The sequence below is a fragment of the Archocentrus centrarchus genome, unplaced genomic scaffold (genome assembly GCF_007364275.1).
Source record: "Archocentrus centrarchus isolate MPI-CPG fArcCen1 unplaced genomic scaffold, fArcCen1 scaffold_24_ctg1, whole genome shotgun sequence".
Taxonomy (NCBI): domain Eukaryota; kingdom Metazoa; phylum Chordata; class Actinopteri; order Cichliformes; family Cichlidae; genus Archocentrus; species Archocentrus centrarchus.
In genome coordinates, this window is record NW_022060254.1 from 5,694,277 (window position 1) to 5,718,855 (window position 24,579).

The 24,579-nt window shown below is 42.2% G+C and overlaps 1 protein-coding gene across 1 annotated transcript in view; it reads right to left on the reverse strand.

The window, feature by feature from the left end:
- Positions 1 to 1,344: 1,344 nt before the first annotated feature.
- The window catches only part of LOC115775787 (butyrophilin subfamily 3 member A2-like), a 62,123-nt gene continuing 38,888 nt past the window's right edge, over positions 1,345 to 24,579 (reverse strand). The window contains exons 5-7 of the mRNA XM_030723322.1: positions 20,704 to 20,717; positions 1,523 to 1,838; positions 1,345 to 1,391 (exon numbers count right to left, since the gene is read on the reverse strand). Of these exons, the coding sequence (XP_030579182.1) occupies positions 1,345 to 1,391; positions 1,523 to 1,838; positions 20,704 to 20,717 (377 nt within the window). The remainder of the gene's footprint in view (positions 1,392 to 1,522; positions 1,839 to 20,703; positions 20,718 to 24,579) is intronic.

Below are 24,579 nucleotides of genomic sequence, written 5' to 3' on the forward strand. Positions count from 1 at the left end.
CTCGGGTAAAAACACGACAAACCTTAAACGACATCTGCAAAGCAGTCACCCAGATCTCCATGCAAAGGTCAGCATTTTAATGTCATGCAGGGTAAAGTGTTTTTCCCAGTTTGTGTTTAGAGAAAATCTCCACCCCGCGGTGGATTAGCCTTTATAATCTTAGTCCTGAACACTGCCCTGTACCTTTCAGAGCGTCCTGCTGTAAAACGCTGGATTATCTCAGTAAGGTGGTGTTAATGATCAGGTGTGTGGGAAGCAGGTGAAACGCTAATGTTAATATTATTAATAATATTCCATAACTTTAATAAATGTTTAATTTTGTGTGTATAATGACTAATTCAAGGGAACTGAAGAAAAAGCATTTACATTTTACACCCTTTATATTTTAGTCGACTGAATCAACTGTAGATTTAGTCGAATATATTCTTACCATAATTTCATCAACTGAAAATAAAACTATTCAGATACTAAATTATGACTAAAACTAAATCAAAACTTGCTGTCAAAATTAACACTGTACACTTGGTAAGATTCCTCTAAATTACACAAAATATCGAGTCTTTAGAATAAAGAAATCTTAGCAAGTGTAATTATCTTAATGCGCTGCCTATCAGCACCTTACTACATATGGAGGGTGCTAAGACCTTGGTGGAACTTTGACTTTTCATCTGCTTTATTGTATCCAGCCTCATATTTTAGCTCAGAGGCTGGAGACCCATCACATCAGTCCCAGACTGAAATGTTGCTGCTGGACTTTTTAACAAACAGGTCACAACGTGTGAGGCTCAGTGATGTTTATCAGATGCTCTTATATCATCCACTGGATGTTGGTTTATCAACTCTGTTATTTGTTTCGTACATAAATGGTTGTTGGAGCAGCACGCAGGGCACATACTGAAATCTGATGATGATTCTGTCGTCCGCTCTCTGTCTCCAACACTATTTGCTCCCCTGAGGATAATAAAGATTTCTTTGACCTTTGACCTTCAAAGTGGAGCAGGTGCAGTGCTCCTTTATGACCATCATGGTGTATTACTGATTGATTGCTTTATTTCAAACATGTAAATAAAATAAAAAATAAACCATATGAATAAGCAACAAAGATGCACTGTTTCAGTCAGTTACCATGGTGATGTAACAAGTAAAAAGAGTGACAGCTTCCTGAAAACTGAGAACTCATTAATGTGACATCACAGTACAGCCCTCTGGTCATGTGATCAGATAAAGTCCTAAAAGGCTCAAACACACAACAACAACATCACACTGACTTCACTCTGACATCACTGATCAATAATCAAAGAACAAACAGATCAAACTGATTGATCAGCCATCAGAGGAGTCGGATCAATGGAGCTGCTTCTGTTCCTGATGATCCCTGTTTGATCCTGGACCTGAGCTCTCCCTGCAGAGGAGACACAAGACAGTCAGAGACACACACACACACACACACACACACACACACACACACACACACACACACACACACACACACACACACACACACACACACACACACACCTACCCTTGACTTTCAGCAGCACTGTTTTGGATCTGATGATGGATCCGTGATTCCAGACTGCACATCTGTATTCTCCACTGTCTCTCTCTGTGGGCTGATCCAGGGTCAGACTGAGGTCTCCAGTTCTCAGCAGGTCTTCATTCATCTTCACTCTGTCTCTGTAAAACTGGTCCTGTTCATCAGGCTGGTCAGAGCCATTCTGATAAATGTAGACTGTCCTATTTGAACTGTCCCAGCACACCACTTTAGCATCTTCAGGCAGGTTTTCTGTGGTTCTGAAGGGCAGCTGAACAGACTCCACCCCCTCCTCCACCTCCACCTGACAGACTGAGAGGACAACAAACACAACATGAGCTGTGCAAAGTGTGATTGATGCTCACAGAGCAGCATCATGTGACTTGTTGTGCACAGAATGAAGTGATGGAGTGGCGCCTCCTACAGGCAGAGAAACAGTTTCTACCCTTGAGCCATTAGAACATTACACAACCTCTGATCTGGAACACACTCCAGGAAGCAGGTTTAACAAACTCTGAGTTTAAAACAAACTCTGAGTTTCCTGTTCCTGAACAGCTGACTGGTCAGCTGTTCCAGAACAGCTGATCAGTCAGGTCAAGAAAGCCATCATCACTGGAGCTCAGATACCAGGATCCACCATGGCAACGGGTAAATAAAGGGCGGAGCCTCCATTTTAATCAGATGATGGAGGATCACATGTGTCAGTGTGGAGCATGACGAGTCACTTTAATCAGCCTGACCCACTGTGACAGCATCACAGACAGAATAAAAGTTTATTATCAAATATATCATTTCTTTATAATGTCTGCTGTCATCATTTACACAACTTGAATCTCTGCTGAAGCTGAATCCTAATTTTACATTTGATTTATAAAATCTAATTATTCAGCCTGACGGACAAACTGCAGGAGACAGAAAGTGAAGATAAAACTGTGGAGAAACAGCTCAGACTGAGTTTACTGACCGACCTGTTAGAGACTGAGACAGCAGCAGAGCTGACCTCAGGTCAGTTTATTTAATAAAAACTGTTTCTGCTGCAGTTTATGACAGTTCAGTTTATGGTTATTTGTTTAAATAATTGTACAGTAAAAATGGAATCTATTGATGGAATATCAGCCTCACTTTATTCATTGTTTTAATGGAGAATTTCTTTATTTCTGCTGTTACTGGATAAAAAAGAGATTTACAGAAAAACTACTTTAATGTTTCCAGTTTAACCATTTTAATCTGATCTGAGATCAGCTTCACTGATAGATGACGGCTCTCTGACAGCCACAGCAGAGATGTTTCACTGAGTCACTGTTAAAGGTCAGAGGTCAGTCACAGTTTCATGTTATAATGAATGCCTCAGCTTCATAGGTTTTAAATATTTCAGTACATTTTGGGAGGATGAGACATTTTAATTAAAGAATGCAGATCGTGTCGGGAAAATGAATCCATTATGAACGGATCCAGACTGGATGAGCTGCAAAATAACTGGAGCCTGAACTGGATCTGGACCTTATCCGGTCTGAATCCCTGATCCTGATCCGTTTGGATCCTCCTGCTGTGCAGGTGGACTCGGACACAGTTTGCTGATCCGTTATAGAGCCGATGATCAATGATTTAGGTGATTTTCAGTGAAAATATGTGGAGATTCATACTCTGAATTTCAGACTGCAGAAATGTCAAAATGACATCATTTAAGTTACTTTAAATCCATTTAGTTCAGTTTTCAAGTCTTCAAATCATTTCAGCCTCATCTTCACTCAAATATTCCCATCATCTCAAGGATCAGACATTTTTCCATCAGTGAGCTTTTACAACACGACCAATGATCGATCATTGATCACTGATCAGTGTGTTCTGTGTCAGCAGCTCCATCCAGATCAGTGTGATGTAACAGTGATGCTACAGTAACTACAGTAAATGTTTCAGAGGAACTGACTGACAGTCTGACAGCTGCAGCTGCCTCATTATAAATGCGTGACATCATCGCTGTCTCCGTCCTTACGACGACTGTAAAAGCTTCATGTTACAAAATAACAAACTAACGTCTAACTGGGATTTCAGAGCTTGTAGAAACACAAACGTCTGCAGATGAATTCGCTCCTCTGATGCTCTGACAGCCACTTTATGAAGGAGGAAATGAATGGGAGTGTCAGACAGGTGGGTCAGGTGCAGCAGGAGGGGCGGAGTCAGAGAGATACTCAGAGGTTGTTGGATAAAACCTGCCAGGTTAGGGTCACAGAGTCTGTTACTATGGTAACTGACTCAGTCGGTGGTGGTGGTGGGGATGCAGGGAGAGGAAGAGGGGGTGCTGATTAGGTGCCATGCCTCTGTTATTGATTATATCATGTGCACAGCTGTTAAATACAGAAAATGCCGACTAGAGAAATAATGTCCTTGCATTGCTTTTCCCCCTGACCCTGACCTTTGACACCATCCAAATGAAGGTCAAAGAGGTTGAATGATCTCAGCAGCTTTCAAACTCTTGGTTTTTATACATTTAGACTGATTTGGACTCAACTAGTGATTTGATGCAAATTAAAATCCTGCACAGGATTTTAGTTTGGATTTATGATAATCTAAACTCCATTTTTGATCATCTTCTTTGACCTCTGACCTGTACCTACAGCACTGACCTTTGACTTTCAGATCCACTTGTTTCCTCATCAGGATGTTTCCCTCCCTGCTGTAGACGGTGCAGGTGTAGGTGTTTGTGTCTCCATCTCTGGGGTGTTTCAGGGTCAGACTGAAGTCTCCAGTTTTCAGCAGGTCTTCATTCATCCTTGTTCGGTCTCTGTAAAAGTCGTCCTGTTCTTCAGGCTGGTCAGAGCCGTTCTGATACACGTGGACTTTCCTGTTGTCTCTGTCCCTCCACTCCACTTTAGCATCTTCAGGCAGGTGAACTGTGGCTTTTAAGGGCAGCTGGACAGACTCCACCCCTGAATCCACCTCCACCTGGGGGACTGAGAGGAGAACAAACACAACATGAGCTTGGATGGAGACATTTGTGTTGCCTCTAACAGGCTGAATGTTGCTGCTTCACTGGGAGCTCACTGTTAGATAGAAAGTGTTCAGTGTGAAGAGGAGACGCAGCAGAAAGATGAAGACTGACAGGAAGAAAGCAGTGAACAGACTGTTGGAGCTGCTGTTAGTGGGACAGGACTTTATTCAGTCTGTGAGGAGCAGATTGGACTTGATGAAGCAGAGAAACACAGTCTGAGTGTTTCTGTCACACTCACTTCATCACAGCTCAATGTGAGAACATTTGGAACAATATTACTGCTGCACATGTGCCATGCTGAGCTCATTGGAAACCCTTTCTGTTGTGTTGATTCTGCAGTAATCAGGGTGGATCTACTGGGGTGGCATAGGCAAGAAACAGCAATAAAGCCTTGCCACCCCCTGCTGCCACCACAGTTGGCAGTAACAAATGAAAAGAAAAGTTATGGCCAATTTGACACTTATGAGCACAAATCTCCAAAGTCTGAATGCGCAGCATGAGATTACATCAGAGTGGCAAGAGACTGATTTGTTTGGAAAACTGAGTGGTGTGAAGCGAGGGAGTCACGAGTCAAAAGGAAAGGAGACACAGGATGAAAGAGGTAAAAAGCTCTGTTCCCCAGGGTGCTGAGGCAGGCAGGGGTACAGTAAGGGAGATGGAAGAAGAAGAACGAAGGAAGCAGGAGGAGGAGGCGATGAGACGAAGATCAGGTAGATAGGGAGGGGCCAGGTTCTGGATGACCTTGAACGTGTACAGGAGGATTTTGAAATGAATTTTGAATTTAAATGGGATCCAGTGGAGCTGTTGTAGGACTGGAGTGATTGAGGGGGTTTTAGTGATAATGCAAGCGGCTAAATTATTATTCATATCAATAATTTGGTATACTTGTAAGAGTGAAAGTGTGATGAGAGAGCAACAGAGTTTTAATATTTTGTGTACTCATGTATTTTACATTCATTGCTCAGGTTAAATACCAGAATTAAACAAATTAACCTAAAAATACTCTCCCAGGCTAAAATGTTAGTTTGTGTTAACACAGTCTGATGGTTATAACTAATCAATGATGATCCAAATGAATTATGTTTTTACTAGCTGTTATACAGTATAATTAGTTTAGATGTAATGCAGTTTGAATGTTTTCATCCCCTCCATCTTCTAGACATATCCAAGTCCAAGTGTGAGGTGCCAGTGCAGCCAATGTGAACGAGTTTCCCTTAGACCCTCGAGGGAGAAGCGTCCGCAGTGACCGGTACAAATCTCATCCCTGGTTAGAATCTGAGTCTTATGTACACAACAAATAGTTGGCAGTGCAGTGGGAGATGTTTGATGGTGTACCAAAGGAACTGGACAGGTTGCCTGCAATAGTACAGGTGCTTGAAGAGAAGAGCTGTTGAAGCAAAGGGAAACTGGCTCAAATTGATCTGAATTTGGCCTGATCTCTTGTTCTGTTCAGAAAGGTTCTGAGTGACTCCAAATTTTTATCAGACATACTCCAATCTAAAACAGTGGACTATACTAAGGCTGTTGAACTTATTGAAGCACTTACAGAAATACTGTTCCAGTACTGGAGTCAAGCCTCTTTTGAGGATTTATGTCAGTAAAGTAACATTGATGCAACTCAGTGAAAACCAAAGAGGCCAGGACAGACAGCAAAGTTGCTTCAGGATACTGCCATCCACTCCAGCTTGAGACAGCATGTCGTTCCAGAGAGCAAACACACTTTTGTGTCCCTGTGTACTATCCAGTTTTGTATCACATGATTGGAGAAATAGGAAGATTTTATAACACAAATAATAACATTACGCAGGGTGTCCAGGCACTAAATCCATCAAGTCCAAATTTTTTGAGAGAGGAGTCTGTTTTGTTATTGGCTGAATCTCATGATTCAAACATTGAGGACCTCAAACATGAGTTACCTCAGACAAGAAGAGTACTAGACAGAAAAAGGGACGAAAGGAGAGTCCTACCACTCTATTGAGTTCACTCAGTTTTTGGACTCATACCAGGATGTTTTTTATGAGTTGTGTAAAATACTGGCTGTTTTACCTGTGAGCAGTGCATCCTGTGAACATTTTTCATCTCTCAGGCTCATAAAGACTTATTTGCAGTCTACTATGACAGAAAAGAGACTATCGAGTTTGGCTGTACTCAGCATTGAATCAAAATGCACAAAAGCATTAGACCTAGATAAATTCATGAAGCATTTTGCTGAACAACATGTAAATTGCTGCATTCAGGTTTTATAGTGTTGTTCTCATTGTTGTTGTTGTTTTAATGTCTCTTCTTTTGTATATATAGTATAAATCTGTTCAAGCTACTGAGGGACAAATGGGGAGAATGTGTCTTCTGAGTAAACCTTGTTTGAGTGCCATGACCCATTTATTTCCACACTGTATTTATGTTCACTTGAGTACAGCTCAGTTCATTGATGTTCATGACTAAGTTTTTCTTTGGACGGTTTGTTCTTGTACAAATGCTGCCTGTAGTGTTGGCACTCTGACAGTCAAACTGTTTGCTTTCCCTCTCACAAATCTGCCACTCATCACCCGTGTCTTACCTTAATGCCTTTCCTTGATAATCCCCCACCTACAGTAGTGTTACCATACTTCTATCTCCTATTGAGATCAGATTGTATGGTCAATTATTCCTAACTTGAACTGTTTCACATGAAACCTCAAATGCAAGACCTCAAAAATTCCCACCCCCCTCTCACCACTCCATAAATATTTTTCTAGATCCGCTCCTGGCAGTCATGTATCATATTAGTGAAAATTTGATGTATGCCGGCTGGACAGTGTATCGAAACCAGATGGTATTGCATGAATTTTATTAGCTCCACTGTTGTCTGTTGTTATCAGTGGCGCTAATGAAACTGAAGTTCTTGTACTCGGCCCCACAAATCTTAGAAACATGGTGTCTAACCAGATACTTACTCTGGATGGCATTACTTTGGCCTGCAGTAACACTGTGGGAAATCTTGGAGTCATTTTTGATCAGGATATGTCCTTCAATGCACATATTAAACAAATATGTAGGACCGCTTTGTTGCATTTGTGCAATATTTCTAAAATTAGAAACATCCTTTTTGGGATGGGGTGTTTAGTGAAACAGTATTTAGCTGGCTCTCTCCCTCTGGGGTAGTCTTCTACCTCTCAGTCATATGTATCTCCTCCTCCCACTCAGTCAAACAACACTTCGCACACACGTAGGGACATTATTATTTTTCCAGTTCTCAATCTCTTGGCTTTTCCTGCTCTGCCTACAACTCTGGCAGTGTGTTTATCTCTTTTATTATTATTATTATCTCTTTTAGTAAATGTAACTGACCTGTTTGCAGCTTGACCTCTGAAGGACTCTGAGTATTAGTTGCATCATTCTCTTTTTCACTGTGTGCCTCATTAGTCTGTCTGACATTTCTCTCGTCTGTCTCTGTATTGTCAGTAATTTGTTGTTCTCCACTAACACTCATTTCATCGTCTGAGGTCTCTGACACCTCAGTGTGAACCATGTCTTCACTTACTTTGTCCTTTTTCAGGAACATTGGACAGGACTGTTTTATTCTCATCCTGTACATTCACTTTGTTTAACCTGGACTGATGTACTCGGACAAGAATCCCACCATGTCTCACAAAAACTACAACTCTGTCCTGACCAATAACTACATCAGGCCCTTCCACTCTGTACTTTCTGCTCTCTTATAGTACACCTTGTATCCTGTCTCATACTCTTCATCGGTATGTCTCAGCTGACTGCACAAAGCTCCTTTTATTCTGTTTGAGCATTCTACCTCTGTGAAAACTCTTCTGGAAGCATGTAATGCTGCCAGGTGCTGTCCTACTCTAGCACTAGTAGAAGTGTCCTCTCGAGCAGGTGGTTTATCAAACACACCCATTTCCCTTCAGGTATGTTGAATCAGGGGACACATCTAAAACCTGCAGGACAGGGGCTCTTGATGCCTGGAGTTGAAGAGCCCTGGTGTAGATCCATTTCGGGGCACCATAAACACTTATCCACGAGTGAATGAAGAAGTTGACTATCTCAGAGAGTTTCTTGGTTTCTTGGTCCTCACAGCGCTAAACCTTGTAAAATGTTCCATGATCTGCAGGTACCATACGCCAGATTCCAACTCGTGTAGATCCTTTGCCACATCTCATTGTACTCTGAGGCCAAAGGCAAACCAACAGCTGGCTTGGGCTTTGTCCTGCCGTACCTCTGAGATATCTCACAGTCACGAATGATCTCCTGCAAGAGCACTGGACAGTCTTTGTCAGTATTTCCAGAGCTATGACTGAGTCTCTGCTGCCATTCTGCGGAGGCGTGGCCAAACTGCTTGTGAAGGAGAACTTTACGCTTCTCTTTTGTAGACATCTCTGCTGTGACGACAAGGGCTTCACTTTCCTTTGGCATCCACTTTTACATTTTCATCTCTAATATCCACACAATAGCGTCCTGAACTAGTGAGCTCAAGTTGAACTTGTTGTTTGAACATGACAACTCTGTCATTCTTCATGTCTGAAACAGTTTCTGCTATCTTTAAAGACCTTTTGCTCAGTAATAAGGGAATATCAGCCAAAACCACGTCAGTTTCAATGTGGCACTTTGTTTGCCTGATCTTGGCAGGATGTTTCCCTTTTCTGTTGGAGTGTACCACCTGACCAACTCCAAATCTTAAAGGTCTCCAGCTAGGAGCTTCTGTTTGCAGTAGTTTGTGGTGAAAAGTAGATAGTTACATGAAAGACCTAAGCCAAAGCCAAATTGACAAACAATACGGGAGCAAGCAGTATCAATGATAGCTGATCCCAGTGATTCAGTTAGAAATGGACTCTGAGATCTTCCTATCTTTGTGAACAAAGTGATGTTGCATTACTCCATACACCCTTTTTGGAGTCGCTGGGTGGGGTGCTGGAGAGTGCTCCATCTGGTGACTCCATAGTCTTGCTGGGAGACTTCAACGCCCATGTGGGCAATGACAGTGAGACCTGGAGGGGTGTGATTGGGAGGAACGGCCTGCCCGATCTGAACCCGAATGGTGTTTTGTTATTGGACTTCTGTGCAAACCACAGTTTGTCCATAACAAGCACCGTGTTTGAACATAAGGATGTCCATAAGTGCACATGGCACCAGGACACCCTAGGTCGCAGGTCGATGATCGATTTTGTAATCGTATCATCAGATCTGCGGCCGTATGTTCTGGACACTCGGGTGAAGAGAGGAGCTGAGCTGTCAACTGATCACCACCTGGTGGTGAGTTGGATCAGGTGGCGGGGGAAGATGCTGGACAGACCTGGCACACCTAAACATATTGTGAGGGTGCGCTGGGAACGCCTGGCAGAAGCCCCAGTCCGGGAGATCTTCAACTCCCACCTCCGGCAGAACTTCGACAGCATTCCGAGGGAGGCTGAGGACATTGAGTCCGAATGGACCATGTTCCGCACCTCCATTGTTGAGGCTGCTGCTCAGAGCTGTGGCTGCAAGGTGGTTGGTGCCTGTCGTGGTGGTAACCCCCGAACCACATGGTGGTCACCGGAGGTGAAGGGAGCCATCAAGCTGAAGAAAGAGTCCTATCGGGCTTGGTTAGCCTGTGGGACTCCGGAGGCAGCTGACAGGTATCGACAGGCCAAGCGGAATGCAGCTCGGGTAGTGGCCAAAGCAAAAACTCGGGTGTGGGAGGAGTTCGGTGAGGCTATGGAAAAAGACTTTCAGACGGCATTGAAGCGATTCTGGTAAACCGTCAGGCAACTCAGGAGGGGAAAGCAGTGCTCCACTCACACGGTTTATAGTGCGGGTGGGGTGCTGCTGACTTCAACTGAGGCTATAGTCGGACGGTGGAAGGAATACTTCGAGGACCTTCTGAATCCCACTGACACGCCTTCTGTAGTGGAAGCAGAGTCTGGGGATGAGGGAAATGACTTGACCATCACTGGGGGTAAGGTCACTGAGGCAGTTAAACAACTCCTTGGTGGCAGGGCCCCTGGGGTGGATGAGATTCGCCCTGAGTTCCTGAAGGCTCTGGATGTTGTAGGGCTGTCTTGGTTGACACGCCTCTGCAACATCGCGTGTAGATCTGGGGCAGTGCCATTGGATTGGCAGACCGGGGTGGTGGTCCCCATCTTTAAGAAGGGAGACCGGAGGGTGTGCTCCAACTTTCGGGGGATCACACTCCTCAGCCTCCCCGGTAAGGTCTATGCCAGGGTGCTGGAAAGGAGGGTCCGTCCGTTAGTCGAACCTCGGATTCAGGAGGAACAATGCGGGTTTCGTCCTGGTCGCGGAACGCTGGACCAGCTCTTTATCCTCTCCAGGATATTCGAGTGTGCGTGGGAGTTTGCCCAAACAGTCTACATGTGCTTTGTGGACTTGGAGAAGGCATTCGACCGTGTCCCTCGGGGTTGTAACGTTGCTCAAAATTTATGATGATGAAGTCTGCCATGGACATTGTACTGTCTTTGGATATCAAGACAGAATAGGAGTATACTTCATAAGCTTGGTCTTTTTCTTCTCTTAAAAATACCACATCCAATTTAGCAAACAAGGTTCCCATACCATCATCTTTGTTCAGATTACCCACGGGTATTTCCAGTGCAATCTCTCTGGCTCTCCCTTCGAGCCCCAGTGCCACAACGAGTGCCTGTTTCTCCTTATCCAAATCAGTGACAAGTGTCCAAATGTTAACCTAATTTTTCCAGCACTCTTATGGCCTGGCTTCATCAATCTCCGGCGGTACTCTGTAATTGGTAACCAGCCTTTGCTACTGTGTAAACTCCGAAAACAGGGCTTTTATAATTTATAAAAGTGTGTATAGTGTATAGTATATAGAGTATAGTGTATAGTGTGAATTACTTTTTTTTTAATTTTTATTCTTCTTATTTATATGTGTGTGTATATATGGTTGCAGGTACAAAATACATTTCACTGTGCATTGTACTGTGTATAACTGTGCATGTGACAAATAAACACTATCTTAATCTTAATCTTAATCTTTATTCTGCTGCCTTTTTCCAAAAACATCACTTAACCGGCTCCCGACAATCTTGTGAGAATATATATACTCTCCCAAAAATGTTAACATGCTGGACCCAGGTGACACTCACCAGCACACAACACAGTGGTTCTGCATTCACACTCCATGTGAAATCAAAGCTTCCAGTAACTGTAGGGATTCTGAAAGGTTATTGATGTGTGTGCTGCCTGATGCTTAGTGAGAATGATCCCAGCCAACCTACAAGCTAGCAAAAAGATACAAGAGAACTTTATTGTCATTATACAAATAACGAAATTAATCATTATAAATACAATGAAATACGTTCAGAACAGCCATCCAGACAAGACTAACATACAGGGGAGATGGGTGTCTTTGGCCGCTGCCACTAAGGGTGCCGCCAGCTCAATCAATCCAAGGATTAAAAAAAAACACACAATAGGATAGGTTCAAAGAAATTAATCTTGTACTGTAAGAATATATGAGCACCATTCCAGGGTCCAAAAAAAAAACACCTTAGCAAAATACATAGCATATTCAAAGCCAGGATAGCAATATGGTTGGGTGGGGGTGGGGGGGTGGGGGTACAAACAGAGACGAGAGGGTCAGGGCATTATGGAGCTGGATCCCAGCTACTAGCCAGAACAGTTCCCTGATAGTGATGGACGTAAGTCAGCGGTTGTGGTACCCCAGAACCAGTTCACACAAATCACAGAGAGGGCTGTGGGGAAGAGCATCTGTCACGCATTGTCCTGGAGAGATATGATTACCAGCCTCAAGGCCGGTTAGGGAGCCAAATTCCTGATAATGCAGATGTTGTTTTGGAACAGGCTGCTTGTTATTTTTCTCAGCAGCCTTCAGTTCACTGAGGAACCCACTCAGTAAATCAAATAATCCAAATTGTTCAGTTACTGTCCTCGCTGTGCAGACCCGTACGTTATCTCCAGATCTAATCCCTTTCACCTACGAGCACGTTCTCAGCTGGACTACACATCCAGCTTGTGGCTCAGGTCCAACAGGCTCTGAGTTTGAGTCTGAACGGTTCTGCATAGCCCATCCATCTGGTTGTGCAGCCTCGACAGATGTTGAACTGCTGCCCAGATTTTTTTAATTTCCCGGTAAATCAGGTATCCTCCAAGCCCAAACAGAAGAGATCCTGTTACCAAAAAGCTGAACATGTATACGTTTTCCACGTCCTTAACCGACAGCGTTGAGAGACACACAGGTCTCCACGTGCACCACAAGTCAGTGACGTATCCGACAAGCGGGCTCCCCTTTCCCCGATCTCATAGTGGAGAAAATTCAATCATTGGTAAGGGCCCAGTTTGCCAGATCCATGTTGCTTCGGTCAATGTGTGAGAGAGGCACTTACAGCAAGCAGCAAGCAGGGAAGATGGGGAGGGCAGGAAGGAAGGAGAGAGAGATAGAATGCGACTGTCTCCGTCAGAGAGCAGGATGGAGTTGCAGAGAAACAAACACTGCATGAAAAGTTGTTTTTTTCGACAGTTACTAGCATGAAATATTGACGCGTGCCTTAAGATTTAGGGCTGTCAGCAGGAGGCTTTTGTCAGAAAAGAAAACTGTAGGGAACTGCCTTGGACTTTCTGTGTCAGTGTTACCCCATCAACCCCCTCTCATCAGGTCTAGGGCAGGCTTTCATATGTAAAGGAGGTTTCTGTAAGTCAGGGGTGTCAAACTCAAATACACAGTGGGCCAAAATTCAAAACTGGGACAAAGTCACGGGCCAACATTGATATTTATTGAAAGAAATCTTCCTCCGGATATAACAATGAACCTTTTCATATGAACCTTAACTAGTTTTGCTTAAAAACTGAATATGGAACAAGCAAAGCTTAATACTATACAGTATATAACTTAATATTGCACACATGCAAAATCGAAATTCAAATAGATAAATAAAAAATAAATAAAAATCGTATGCCTCTTTTTATTTGCAGCCTTCTGAATTAAATTTCAACAGTAACCTTTTTCCACAGGCTAATAACAAATGGAAAAATAAAATAATAATAAACTAATTAACTAATAATAATATCCTTCAATGAACATGAAACCATTTAAGCCTATGTCATGGAGTAGCAAGAAAAAGTGCATAAAGAAAATGTTTATTATAGCTCAGTTTGCTACACACTGATGTGTCCAAGCCAGATACCTGGCATCTCTTCTTGGATGCTAATTCCTCAATGTCTGGGCTCAGGCTCTGAGCGGAAGAAATCCTCAGGATCGACTTAGGCAATTATGGTATTAGGCTAAACAGATATTCTGCCTCCTACCTGCCTAAAAAGCTCCTATTTTCTGCCTTTCTTTTTGCAATTTTTTGGAGGGGAGCATGGTGCCAATATTAGCATAAGGTTGTTATAACTACTGTCAACAGAGGAGAGGGCGTTTATGGGTCCTGTCATGATTTTTGTGCCAAAACACCAGCAGAGCATTCTGGGATTTGTAGTATTACCAGTACATGCGCAGTAGGCTATAATACTGGCAGGCCAGCTCCAATTGTCATTTGGTATGGCTTCACGGGCCAAATATAATTACACTGCGGGCCAAAATGACACCTATGCTGTAAGTCATACAAATGCAAGTCAAGTACTCACCAGTGGTCACCAGTACTCAGTAGTGGTCTACCCCTCCCAACAGTTGTAACCAACATATTTTAATTTATTTATCTAGAAGATATATATATATATATATATATATTAGGGGTGGGACTTTAACGCGTTAATTTCGATTAATTAATTATGGGGAAATTAACGCGTTAAAAATTTTAGTTCCTGGCATACAGATTATATCGACGCACAATGTCCAATGTCCAACTATAACAAGTGAGACATTAATGTTGAATAAAACTATCCAGTTATGATGCTTAACTTTAATTTCAGGAGTTTGCTTATCACAGGAGCACTTCCACCCTTCATTGGTCTGTGTGGTAGACTGGTGGGAAAATAAACTAAATTTTGAAGTTTAAGCTTACGTATATTGATTTATTCATCAACTAAACTTAAATTAATATTTCTCATGTCAAATATTGAAATGCGATTAAAACGCGATTAATTTCGATTAATTAATTACAAAGCTTGTAATTAATTCGATTAATTTTTTTAATCGAGTCCCACCCCTAATATATATATATATATATATATATATATATATATATATATATATATATATATATATACACTCCTGATCAAAATTTTAAGACCAGTTAAATTTTGCCCTATTGGATCTTAAGAAGGTTCTAAGTAGAGCTTCACAATGCTAAAAGAAGAAATCGGCGCAAGAGACGAAAACTTTTGAGCAGAGAATTTATTGAAAACTGCATTTACACTCAAGCATGATTTTTTTCAGCTGATCAAAAGTTTAAGACCATAGCTCAATATAACCCGAAAACCCCGTCAAAAAAGAAATCAAAGTGTCAAAAAAATGACTCAATAAGAGTAGCTCCACCATTCTTGTTGATCACTTCAAACAATCGTTTAGGCATGCTTGATGCCAGTGTTTCCAGGAGGCTAGTGGGAACGTTGCTCCAAGTGTTGAAGATGGCTTCACGAAGGGTATCCACTGTCTGGAACTGATGTCCATTTTTGTAAACTTCCCTTGCCATCCATCCCCAAATGTTCTCAATCGGATTTAGATCAGGGGAACATGCAGGATGCTATTCTCCTGGAAGAAGTCCTTTGTCAGGCGGGCATTGTGAACTGCAGCATTGTCCTGTTGAAAAACCCAGTCATTACCACACAGACGAGGGCACCTCAGTCATGAGGGATGCCCACTGCAACATCTCCACATAGCCAGCTGCTGTTTGACGCCCCTGCACAACCTGAAGCTCCATTGTTCCATTGAAGGAAAACGCACCCCAAATCATGGCGTTGAAGAAGACGTGGCCTTTGAAGATGTTTTTTGTTTCTGAAGCCCTTCCCTCGCAGGTGCCGTCTGATGGTTATTGGGCTGCAGTCAGCACCAGTAATGGCCTTAATTTGGGTAGAGGATTGTCCCGTGTCTTGATGGACAGCCAATCGGATCTAGCGACTCAGCGCTGGTGAAATTTTTTTGGGTCTACCACTTGACTTTTTTGTTCCATAACCCTCAGGATCATTTATAAAATGCAAAATGACTGTCTTACTGCGTCCAACCTCAGCAGCGATGGCACATTGTGAGAGGCCTTGCTTATGCAGCTCAACAGTCCTACCACGTTCAAAGTCAGTGAGCTTTTTTGCTTTTGCCATCAGGAGGTCTTGACAGTGTAAAGACTTGACAGAAAATGAGATGGAATCCAATTTTTTGCACAGCTTTTGGGTTTTAAAGGCTATGGTGTTAAATTTTTGATCAGCTAAAAAAATCATCTTTGAGTGTAAATGCAGTTTTCAAAAAATTCCCTGCTCAAAAGTTTTTGTCTCTTACGCTGATTTCTTCTTTTAGCATTGTGAAGCTCTACATAGAACCTTCTTAAGATCCAATAGTGCAAAATGCAAATTCTTGCAATTTTTTAACTGGTCTTAAGATTTTGATCAGGAGTGTATATATATCACTGGCTTGCCATAAAATGTCTGTCTGGGTGGGGACTGACCCAAGAAACTTGTGCAACAACATGTTTAAATGTACTGCATTTTGACACAACATTGACAACTGCTTTACAATGGCTGGCCGTGGTTCTGCTAAAGGGTCAATGACTGGTTCCTCAAAACTGTTAGTGTTTCCACCCCACTTAGCATATACATGTGCTGACTTTTCTGTTCTGGATCCATCTATGGAGTAAGTCACATTCTGATATGTTACCCTGTTGCATGTCATGGCAACGCAGTCAACATCAGTGATCATCAGGGAACAACTGATGATACATGTTCAACAATGCATGCCTGTCAGCCTCATTGGCTGCAATGAGTGGGTTGTGGTGGAATGGAGACAGAGGCACCGCTGCACACTCTTCCAAGAGAAGTTTTTCTGCTGACACCAAAGCACTGTGCTTTACATAAAGCATATCAGATGTGCCATCAAGTAACAAAGTTACAGTTATTTATGAATGCAAAATATTAGCAATTTCACCATCATATTCGCATGTCCATCTTCTTTTCATAATTCCATCTGTATGTCTGTTATTTATTTTGGTTCAATTCCATGTGGCAGCTTCCTCGCCTGTGATTGGACAATACAGCTCACGTGCGGGCTCATGCTGAAGGTCTCGCAAGACCACAGGAAATAAGTATCAACGTTCTCTTCCGTCTCCTCATTTTTCAAACTGCATGGCGTTCTTTGTCTACACTGCTTTCCTGGTACGACAATGGAGGATGTCGTCCATATTTTCAACACCCCAGAAGCTCCTCGGGAAAGCGGGCCTCTCTACCGGCCAGCTTCAACCAGCCCCGCTGCAGAAGAGAAGACACTCATAGAACACACTGTGAAAGAAATCGACATCAAAGGATGATGTAATGAAGTTGTGATGTTTCTAAAGAAGAGAAGGAAGAAACAGAGATTCTGGGTTCATCCAACTGATAAGAAAGCAGCAGCAGAGAGTTTTATGTTTGATCCCGGAGTTGAAGCTGCAACATGGCCGCTTTCCGGCATATTTCAGGATATCAGTAGGCAGTTTGAACTCTTGTTGGCAGAGATGGGATCACATGTGAGGAGGCAGAGAAGAATTTCAAAGAGCCGACTGACCCGGAGCAGCGTGTAGCTGTGTGTCTGAGGTAAAATATTACGATTTTATTGTTCCCACATCACTGTATATTCAGTACATTGGTGCGGTTTTGAGCTATGAACTCACATGTTGCTAAATGCAGCGCTCTGATTGGTCAGACCTGTTTGTTCGCTTGTGAAAGTCAGAAAAAATCTAACTTGATCCAAAAAAATAAATGCTGCAAATTCGCCCTGTGAAATGATGCAGTTGGTGTGAATGGCTGCATTAAGAACAGGCGGGTCTGAAAAATATTTTCAACGCACGAAAAATTCGCACGGAATTTACGCATCTGGTGTGTAAAGGCCTTAAGTTGAAAGACATATTGTCATTTGGTTTCTTATTTTTATTCGGTTTATCTTATACGAAGCAGTTCGTGGCCTGCACAACTCCGAAACCAATAAAGGCTGGTATGATCCTCTGCAAAGGTAAGTGTGTTGCCCTTAAGGCATTTCTCTGAATAAATAAGTTCATAGGTTTAAAGAAATAATTCTAAAAATATTTTTATGTTATTAAGAATGATTACAAAATGTTTATATTAACAAATCATGCTTTATGTAAGTTTTTGTTAGAAAATGTTATCGGTAAATTCTACTTCCGGTTCCAGCCATAAACTTCCGTTACGGCCGCGCACTTCTGGTTTTACGTTTTTGATAGTAAACAAGAGGTCCGCATGCAAGAAGCAGTGCGGAAATGCAATCGGATGCGATATGTTGTAGCCATTTTTTTTGAAATAGTACTATACATTTGAAATTACAAAGTTGGTAGTTATAAGTAATTCTGTTTGTAATGGGATTGTTAATCAGTGAGTAATTTGTAGAATAATTTGTTGGTTATGATGTTATGAGGGTTGTATACTGGTAGGAAAAAGAGAAGGTACCGGAAGTCACTGGACCCTAGAGCAACACAGTTTTCAACCTACACTACGCTGTACAATGTGGTAAAATTAAGTTAAATTAGAAAGGTCAAGATTTCCTTTATGTTTGTACTTTGCTTTCTTCAGTAAAGATACAACAGAAGATTCTTTGGACTCAAGACCTTTGTTTTACTAAGGCGTGTGTGTTGAGTACGAAACACTTGAGGGTCCAGGCTAGGGGGTCAGCCATGCCGCTGCAGCCACATTAGTCGAAAACTAGCTATAGTGGAACGACGTGCTGTAAAAAGGCTACTGCTTGCCGTGGAAAGTGTGCCTGGCTTGCCGGACGGATCCGCTCGAGAAGACAGTGTGGAGCTACAAGGAGCTAACCAACCGGGCTAACTGGTGGAGGCTACCGAACTTGCTAGCAATGAGTGAAGGAGGACCTCGCCAGCCGAAATCGACCTTGAGAATACTACGGCAGGAAGCGGTGCTGCAAGTAGAGGTCTGTGCCAAACGAAGAATCCTCTAAAAAAGGTCTGACACGCTCTCATTACTCTGTTAGCTACCTGACGCCGCTAATGTTAAACACCATCTGAAGTGAACAAAAGTAAGCAGACACTTGGGATTCCGCTCTGAAAGTCATTGTTTAATTCTACACGTAAAGAAACTCCTTTCACAACTGTTGTGAAGTTTAAGAAGAGTTAGAAGCTGTTGATAATTCGAGGAATTGTAACAGTTTGTGTAGTGATTAAGATAAATGAAGGAATGATCGAAGGAAAAGAGATGGCGGAAGGAGGTGCCGTCCCGCGTTCTCAACAAAAGAGAGTGCCAAAGCCCAAGGAGAAGGCGATAGAGGAGAAAATCAAATGGCTGAAAGGAGAGAGAAAGGGAAAAATGGCACATGTAACCAAACAGAAGAATGACCTGGAGAAATTAAAAGAAAATGAGCACAATGTTGAACTCATTAAAGATCAAGCATTGTTGATGTTTGAAAAATTCCTTGGAGAATTTGCACGTCTTAATGAAGAACTGTGTGAATTACTGGATGCGGGCTTTCAGGGAAGACTTAACAGTATTCCCTGAAAGCCCCCTCCTGTCTGATCATTTCTTAGTAACATTTACATTTACTTTAATGGATTACACAGCAGTGGGGAATAAGTTTCATTACAGTAGAAGTCTTTCTGAAAGTGCTGTAGCTAAGTTAAAGGATCTAATGCCTTCATTATTATGCTCTTCAGTGCCAACACAGTGCAGAGCAGCTACCTAAACTCTGCTCCCAGTGAGGTCGATCAATAGTTTTACATCCTCACTGCGTACGACTTTGGATACTGTGGCTCCTCTGAAAAGGAAAGCCTCAAATCAGAAGTGCCTGACTCCGTGGTATAATTCGCAAACGCACAGCTTAAAGCAGATAACCCGAAAGCTGGAGAGGGAATGGTGTCTCACTAAATTAGAAGATGCTCATTTAGCCTGGAAAAAGAGTTTGTTGCTCTATAAAAAAGCCCTCCATAAAGCTAGGACATCTTACTATTCATCATTAATTGAAGAAAATAAGAACAACCCCAGGTTTGTTTTCAGCACTGTAGCCAGGCTGACAAAGAGTCAGAGCTCTGTAGAGCCGAGTATTCCTTTCACTTTAACTAGCAGTGACTTCATGGATTTCTTTACAAATAACATTTTAGACATTAGAGAAAAAATTATTCATAACCATCTCAAAGATTATTCTTCATGTTCGGCTGCTTTCAGCACTGCTGGTATTTGTTTAGACTCTTTCGCTCCAGTTGATCTTTCGGAGTTAACTTCAACAGTTACTTCCTCCAAACCGGCAACATGTTTGTTAGATCCCATTCCTACTAGACTGTTCAAAGAAGTCTTTACAATTATTGATGCTTCAATCTTAAAAATGATCAATCTGTCTTTATTAGTTGGCTACATACCACAGGCCTTCAAGGTGGCTGTAATTAAACCACTACTTAAAAAGCCATCACTGACCCAGCTGTCTTAGCTAATTATAGGCCAATCTCCAACCTTCCTTTTCTCTCAAAGATTCTTGAAAGACTAGTTGTAAAACAGCTAACTGATCATCTGCAGAGGAACGGTTTATTTGAAGAGTTTCAGTCAGGTTTCAGAATTCATCACAGTACAGAAACAGCATTAGTGAAGGTTACAAATGATCTTCTTAGAGCCTCTGACAGTGGACTCATCTCTGTTCTTGTCCTGTTGGACCTCAGTGCAGCTTTTGATACTGTTGACCATAACATTTTATTACAGAGATTAGAGCATACTATAGGTATTAAAGGTACTGCACTGCAGTGGTTTGAATCATATTTATCTAATAGACTCCAATTTGTTCATGTAAATGGGGAGTCTTCTTCACACACTAAGGTTAATTATGGAGTTCCACAGGGTTCTGTGCTAGGAACAATTTTATTTACATTATACATGCTTCCCTTAGGCAGTATTATTAGAAAGCACTGCATCAATTTTCATTGTTATGCAGATGATACTCTTTACCTATCAATGAAGCCAGATGACACATCAATTAGTTAAACTGCAGGAATGTCTTAAAGACATTAAGGCCTGGATGACCTCTAATTTCCTGCTTCTAAATTCAGATAAAACTGAAATTCTTGTACTCGGCGTCTAACCAGATACTTACTCTGGATGGCATTACTTTGGCCTCTAGTAACACTGTGAGAAATCTTGGAGTCATTTTTGACCAGGATATGTCCTTCAATGCACATATTAAACAAATATGTAGGACCGCTTTTTTGCATTTGCACAATATTTCTAAAATTAGAAACATCTTTTCTCAGAGTGATGCTGAAAAGCTAATCCAATCATTTATTACTTCTAGGGTGGACTACTGTAATTCATTATTATCAGGCTGTCCTAAAAGCTCCCTGAAAAGTCTTCAGCTGATCCAAAATTCTGCAGCTAGAGTACTGACAGGGACTAGAAAGAGAGAGCAGATTATACTATAGGCCTAGGCTGGGGGGTTCCCATAATAGACTGTTTCTTTTCATTCACCTTATTTACTTTGTTTATACTCCACTCTGCATTTAATCATTAATTGTTATTAATCTCTGGCTCTCTTCCACAGCATGTCTTTTTCTCTCCCCTCAGCCCAACCGATTGCGGCAGATGACTGCCCCTCCCTGAGCCTGGTTCTGATGGAGGTTTCTTCCTGTTAAAAGGGAGTTTTTCCTTCCCACTGTCACCAAGTGCTGCTCATAGGGGGTCGTTTTGACTGTTGGGTTGTCTCTGTATTAATTTAGGGTCTTTACCCGCAATACAAAGCGCTTTGAGGCGACTGTTTGTTGTTATTTGGTGCTATATAAATAAAATTGAATTGAATTGAATTGAATTGGATGAAAGGCAGATGGATCAAGGGGTTTATGATAAGAGATATTCAGAGTTTAAACTGTTCATACAAGGCGTGAATGAATGGATTGCAAATGTCCATAAAGATCCTCAAGAGGAAGTTGATGGAAAGCCATGTGATAATGAATCTGAGGCCTGTTCAGTTGTATGCCATAGTGTATCTAAGGCCAGTTCAGCCGTAAGTCGTGTCTCAAGTACTACTTCTGCAAAGCTGAGAATTAAAGCAGAACGTGAAGCGTTGTTGGCAAGAGCAGCAGCAATGAAAAAGAAAGCAGCATTGGAGCAGGAGGAAATTTGTTTAAAATTACACAAAGAGCAGCTGGAAATTGAAACGGAGCTTGCCGCTTCAGATGCCAAATTAAAGGTGTATGAGGAATATGAGGACGCACATTCAGTAGATGAACTTTCCGAGCCACTTCCAGGATTCAGGAATTTATCCGTGACTGACAAACCAGACAATCTTTACAGCGATGACAATTACACGCCTCATCAAAGTAAACCTCTGGTATCCAGTTCAAACCCAGCTGCGAGTGTTTCAGAAGAAAGAAAGCCATGGCCAGGGTTGGATGCTAGCAGGGCTAAGCCCCGTCCTGATTATCACGACCATGCTGATATCTCTTCAGATAGCTCGTATGAAGTGCTACGGCGCCAAAATGAAGTCACAGAGATTCTCATTAAACAACAGAGTTTGTCTCAACTGCCTCATAGAGATATACCAATGTTTAGAGGAGATCCTCTGACTTACAAATCCTTCATAAGAGCTTTTGAACATGCCATCAACAGTAAAACAGACAGCCCTCAATATCGGTTGTATTATCTCGAACAGTTCACAAGTGGAGAACCACTTGATCTTGTTTGTAGCTGTGAGCACATGAGACCTGACAAAGCTTACAAAGAAGCCAGGAAATTACTTGATCGCCACTATGGAGATGAGCTTACCATCGCCACAGCTTACATCAAGAAGGAAATGGAATGGCCTCAAATAAAACCTGAAGACAGAAAGGGATTGAGCGCCTTTGCTTTGTTCTTGATCGGATGTCGTAACACACTGAATGAGAAAAGATGGAGAAGCTATGCTTATTATATCCAAGAAAAACAAGAAAAAGAGCTAGATTTACAGATTTAGTGGAGTTTGTTTACTGTCAAGCAAAGGTAGCAAATGACCCACTGTTTGGAGATATTCTGGATTCCACTGCAGGGAATCAGAAAGGCTTGAAAGGGAAAACTAGCACTGTCAAAAGTGAATCTAAAGGAAGCAGTTTTGCTGTGGACGTCTCTGAGAAGAACGTCAGTAAACGCCAGCTTGAGAAAACAACAGCTCCAGTCAAGACTTCAAGCGTTTTCCAAAATCCATGTCTTTAATGTCAAAAGAACCATGCACTCACTGTGTGCAGCGGGGCCGGCGGTATCATAGGACAAGGGTGGGCTCAGCCCACCCAAATCTGATTCTTGCCCACCCAATCAAAATCTCCCATACCGCCTGCGGGCAGCGAATGGTACTCCCATCAAGCTACGCCTACAATAGTTTTTATTTTCCACACTTTGACTTTCTCACATGCTTTCGTGACGTGTTCGTGGTTCGAGACCAGCTAGTTTGCGGGGCCGGAATTGAACCCGTTTTTCGGCCGAGCACCCAGTGTTTCGGCGGTGGAAAACCCGCCTCATGGTTCAAATTACGGCACGGGCTCCGAAACCCTGTTGGTGGGAAAGAGGCCTGATTCAGGGCTGCATCCCTTCGTTTCGTGCTTTTCCTTAATCTGGGTCACACTCTAATTTCCATGTTAATATTTTTACTTCTTTTTACCATGAGCATGTATCGCGTGTATCAGTAAATCTAGCACTGGGGTATCCCCAACAGCTCCCATCCCGCTGCTGCCCGTGCTGAAATATCTCCCCCTGAGCGGGTTACCTGCTCCGTCTCCTCCTCTGTCCAATCAGCAGACAATCTGCTGACTAGTTTCTCTGCATGTAATAGCACAAGCACCCCTGATGCTAGTCCTACTCTAGGCACATCCACAGACCCAAAGCAGGTCCTTCCTCTGGCCATTTCAGCACCAGGTCCTACCGTTGCAGATCTGAATAGCACTGTGCCCACACCAGGGTTATTATAGTTCACGAAAACGAACGAAAATTAAAATTGAAAAAACATTGTCGTTAACTGAAATAAATAAAGGCTACAATTAAAAGGAAAAAACGATAACTAACTAAAACTGTATTGTGAGTTTAAAAAACTAACTAAAACTAACTAAAATTATTGTGGATTGATAATTTTTCCGCCCGCCGTCGGGCAGCTGTGTGCGTGCATGTGCACGAGAAAGCGGCAGAGTCACTCTGAACTGACCGGGTTCAGAGCGGGTCCACAACGCTGTGATTAACCTGTTCAGTTCTTGTGCGTTTCCGTCTACTTTATCAGTGAGAGAATAACAATCAGGAATAATAATCAAAGCATCAGTATAAGGACTCACAAAGGTCAGCAAATTCCTGGAGGGAGACTGCTGTCGGAATGGATGTGAGGAAATGAAGGAAGTGGAAAAACAGGGACAAATATGTTTGCAGCCAAAAAACTGAGCAAAAAAGTCCCAGCTGACACCGCAGCACACGACCACAAGGTAATTAACACACACAGCTACACAAGCATAAATGCGGACATGATCGAGGTCGGACACTTCCGTAGGTTGTGTACAGAGGCTGCAAAGACCCTGCAAGTCTAATCAGCGAGCATCTAACAAAGCTAGCTCCAAAACAGAAGCAGCTTCAGGTGGTGAGAACATCAGGATGCAGCTGGACTTGAGCTCTGACATCTTCAAAGAGTTTGTTTTTGTCAAACACCACATGTAGCTGTTGTTAATCTACTGCACTGACACTGGAGTTTATTTGGAGTATATTGTAGAATTTATTGAGTTTGGGAGTTCATGTTTTTCTTTGTTTCTCCCTGTTGATGTTCGTGTGTGTCCTAATTATTACACATTTAGCATGTAGTGCTTCTGTCTTGTGAACTGTTGGTTGTTGAATATATTTCTTTAAGGTATCTTTTGTTGAGTTTTTATTACACAGTAGTCACTTTTGTGCATTGAATCTTGCACCTGACAAAGTATGAAAATACTAAAACTAATACTGAAACTAACGAAACTAAACTAAAACTAAGCATTAA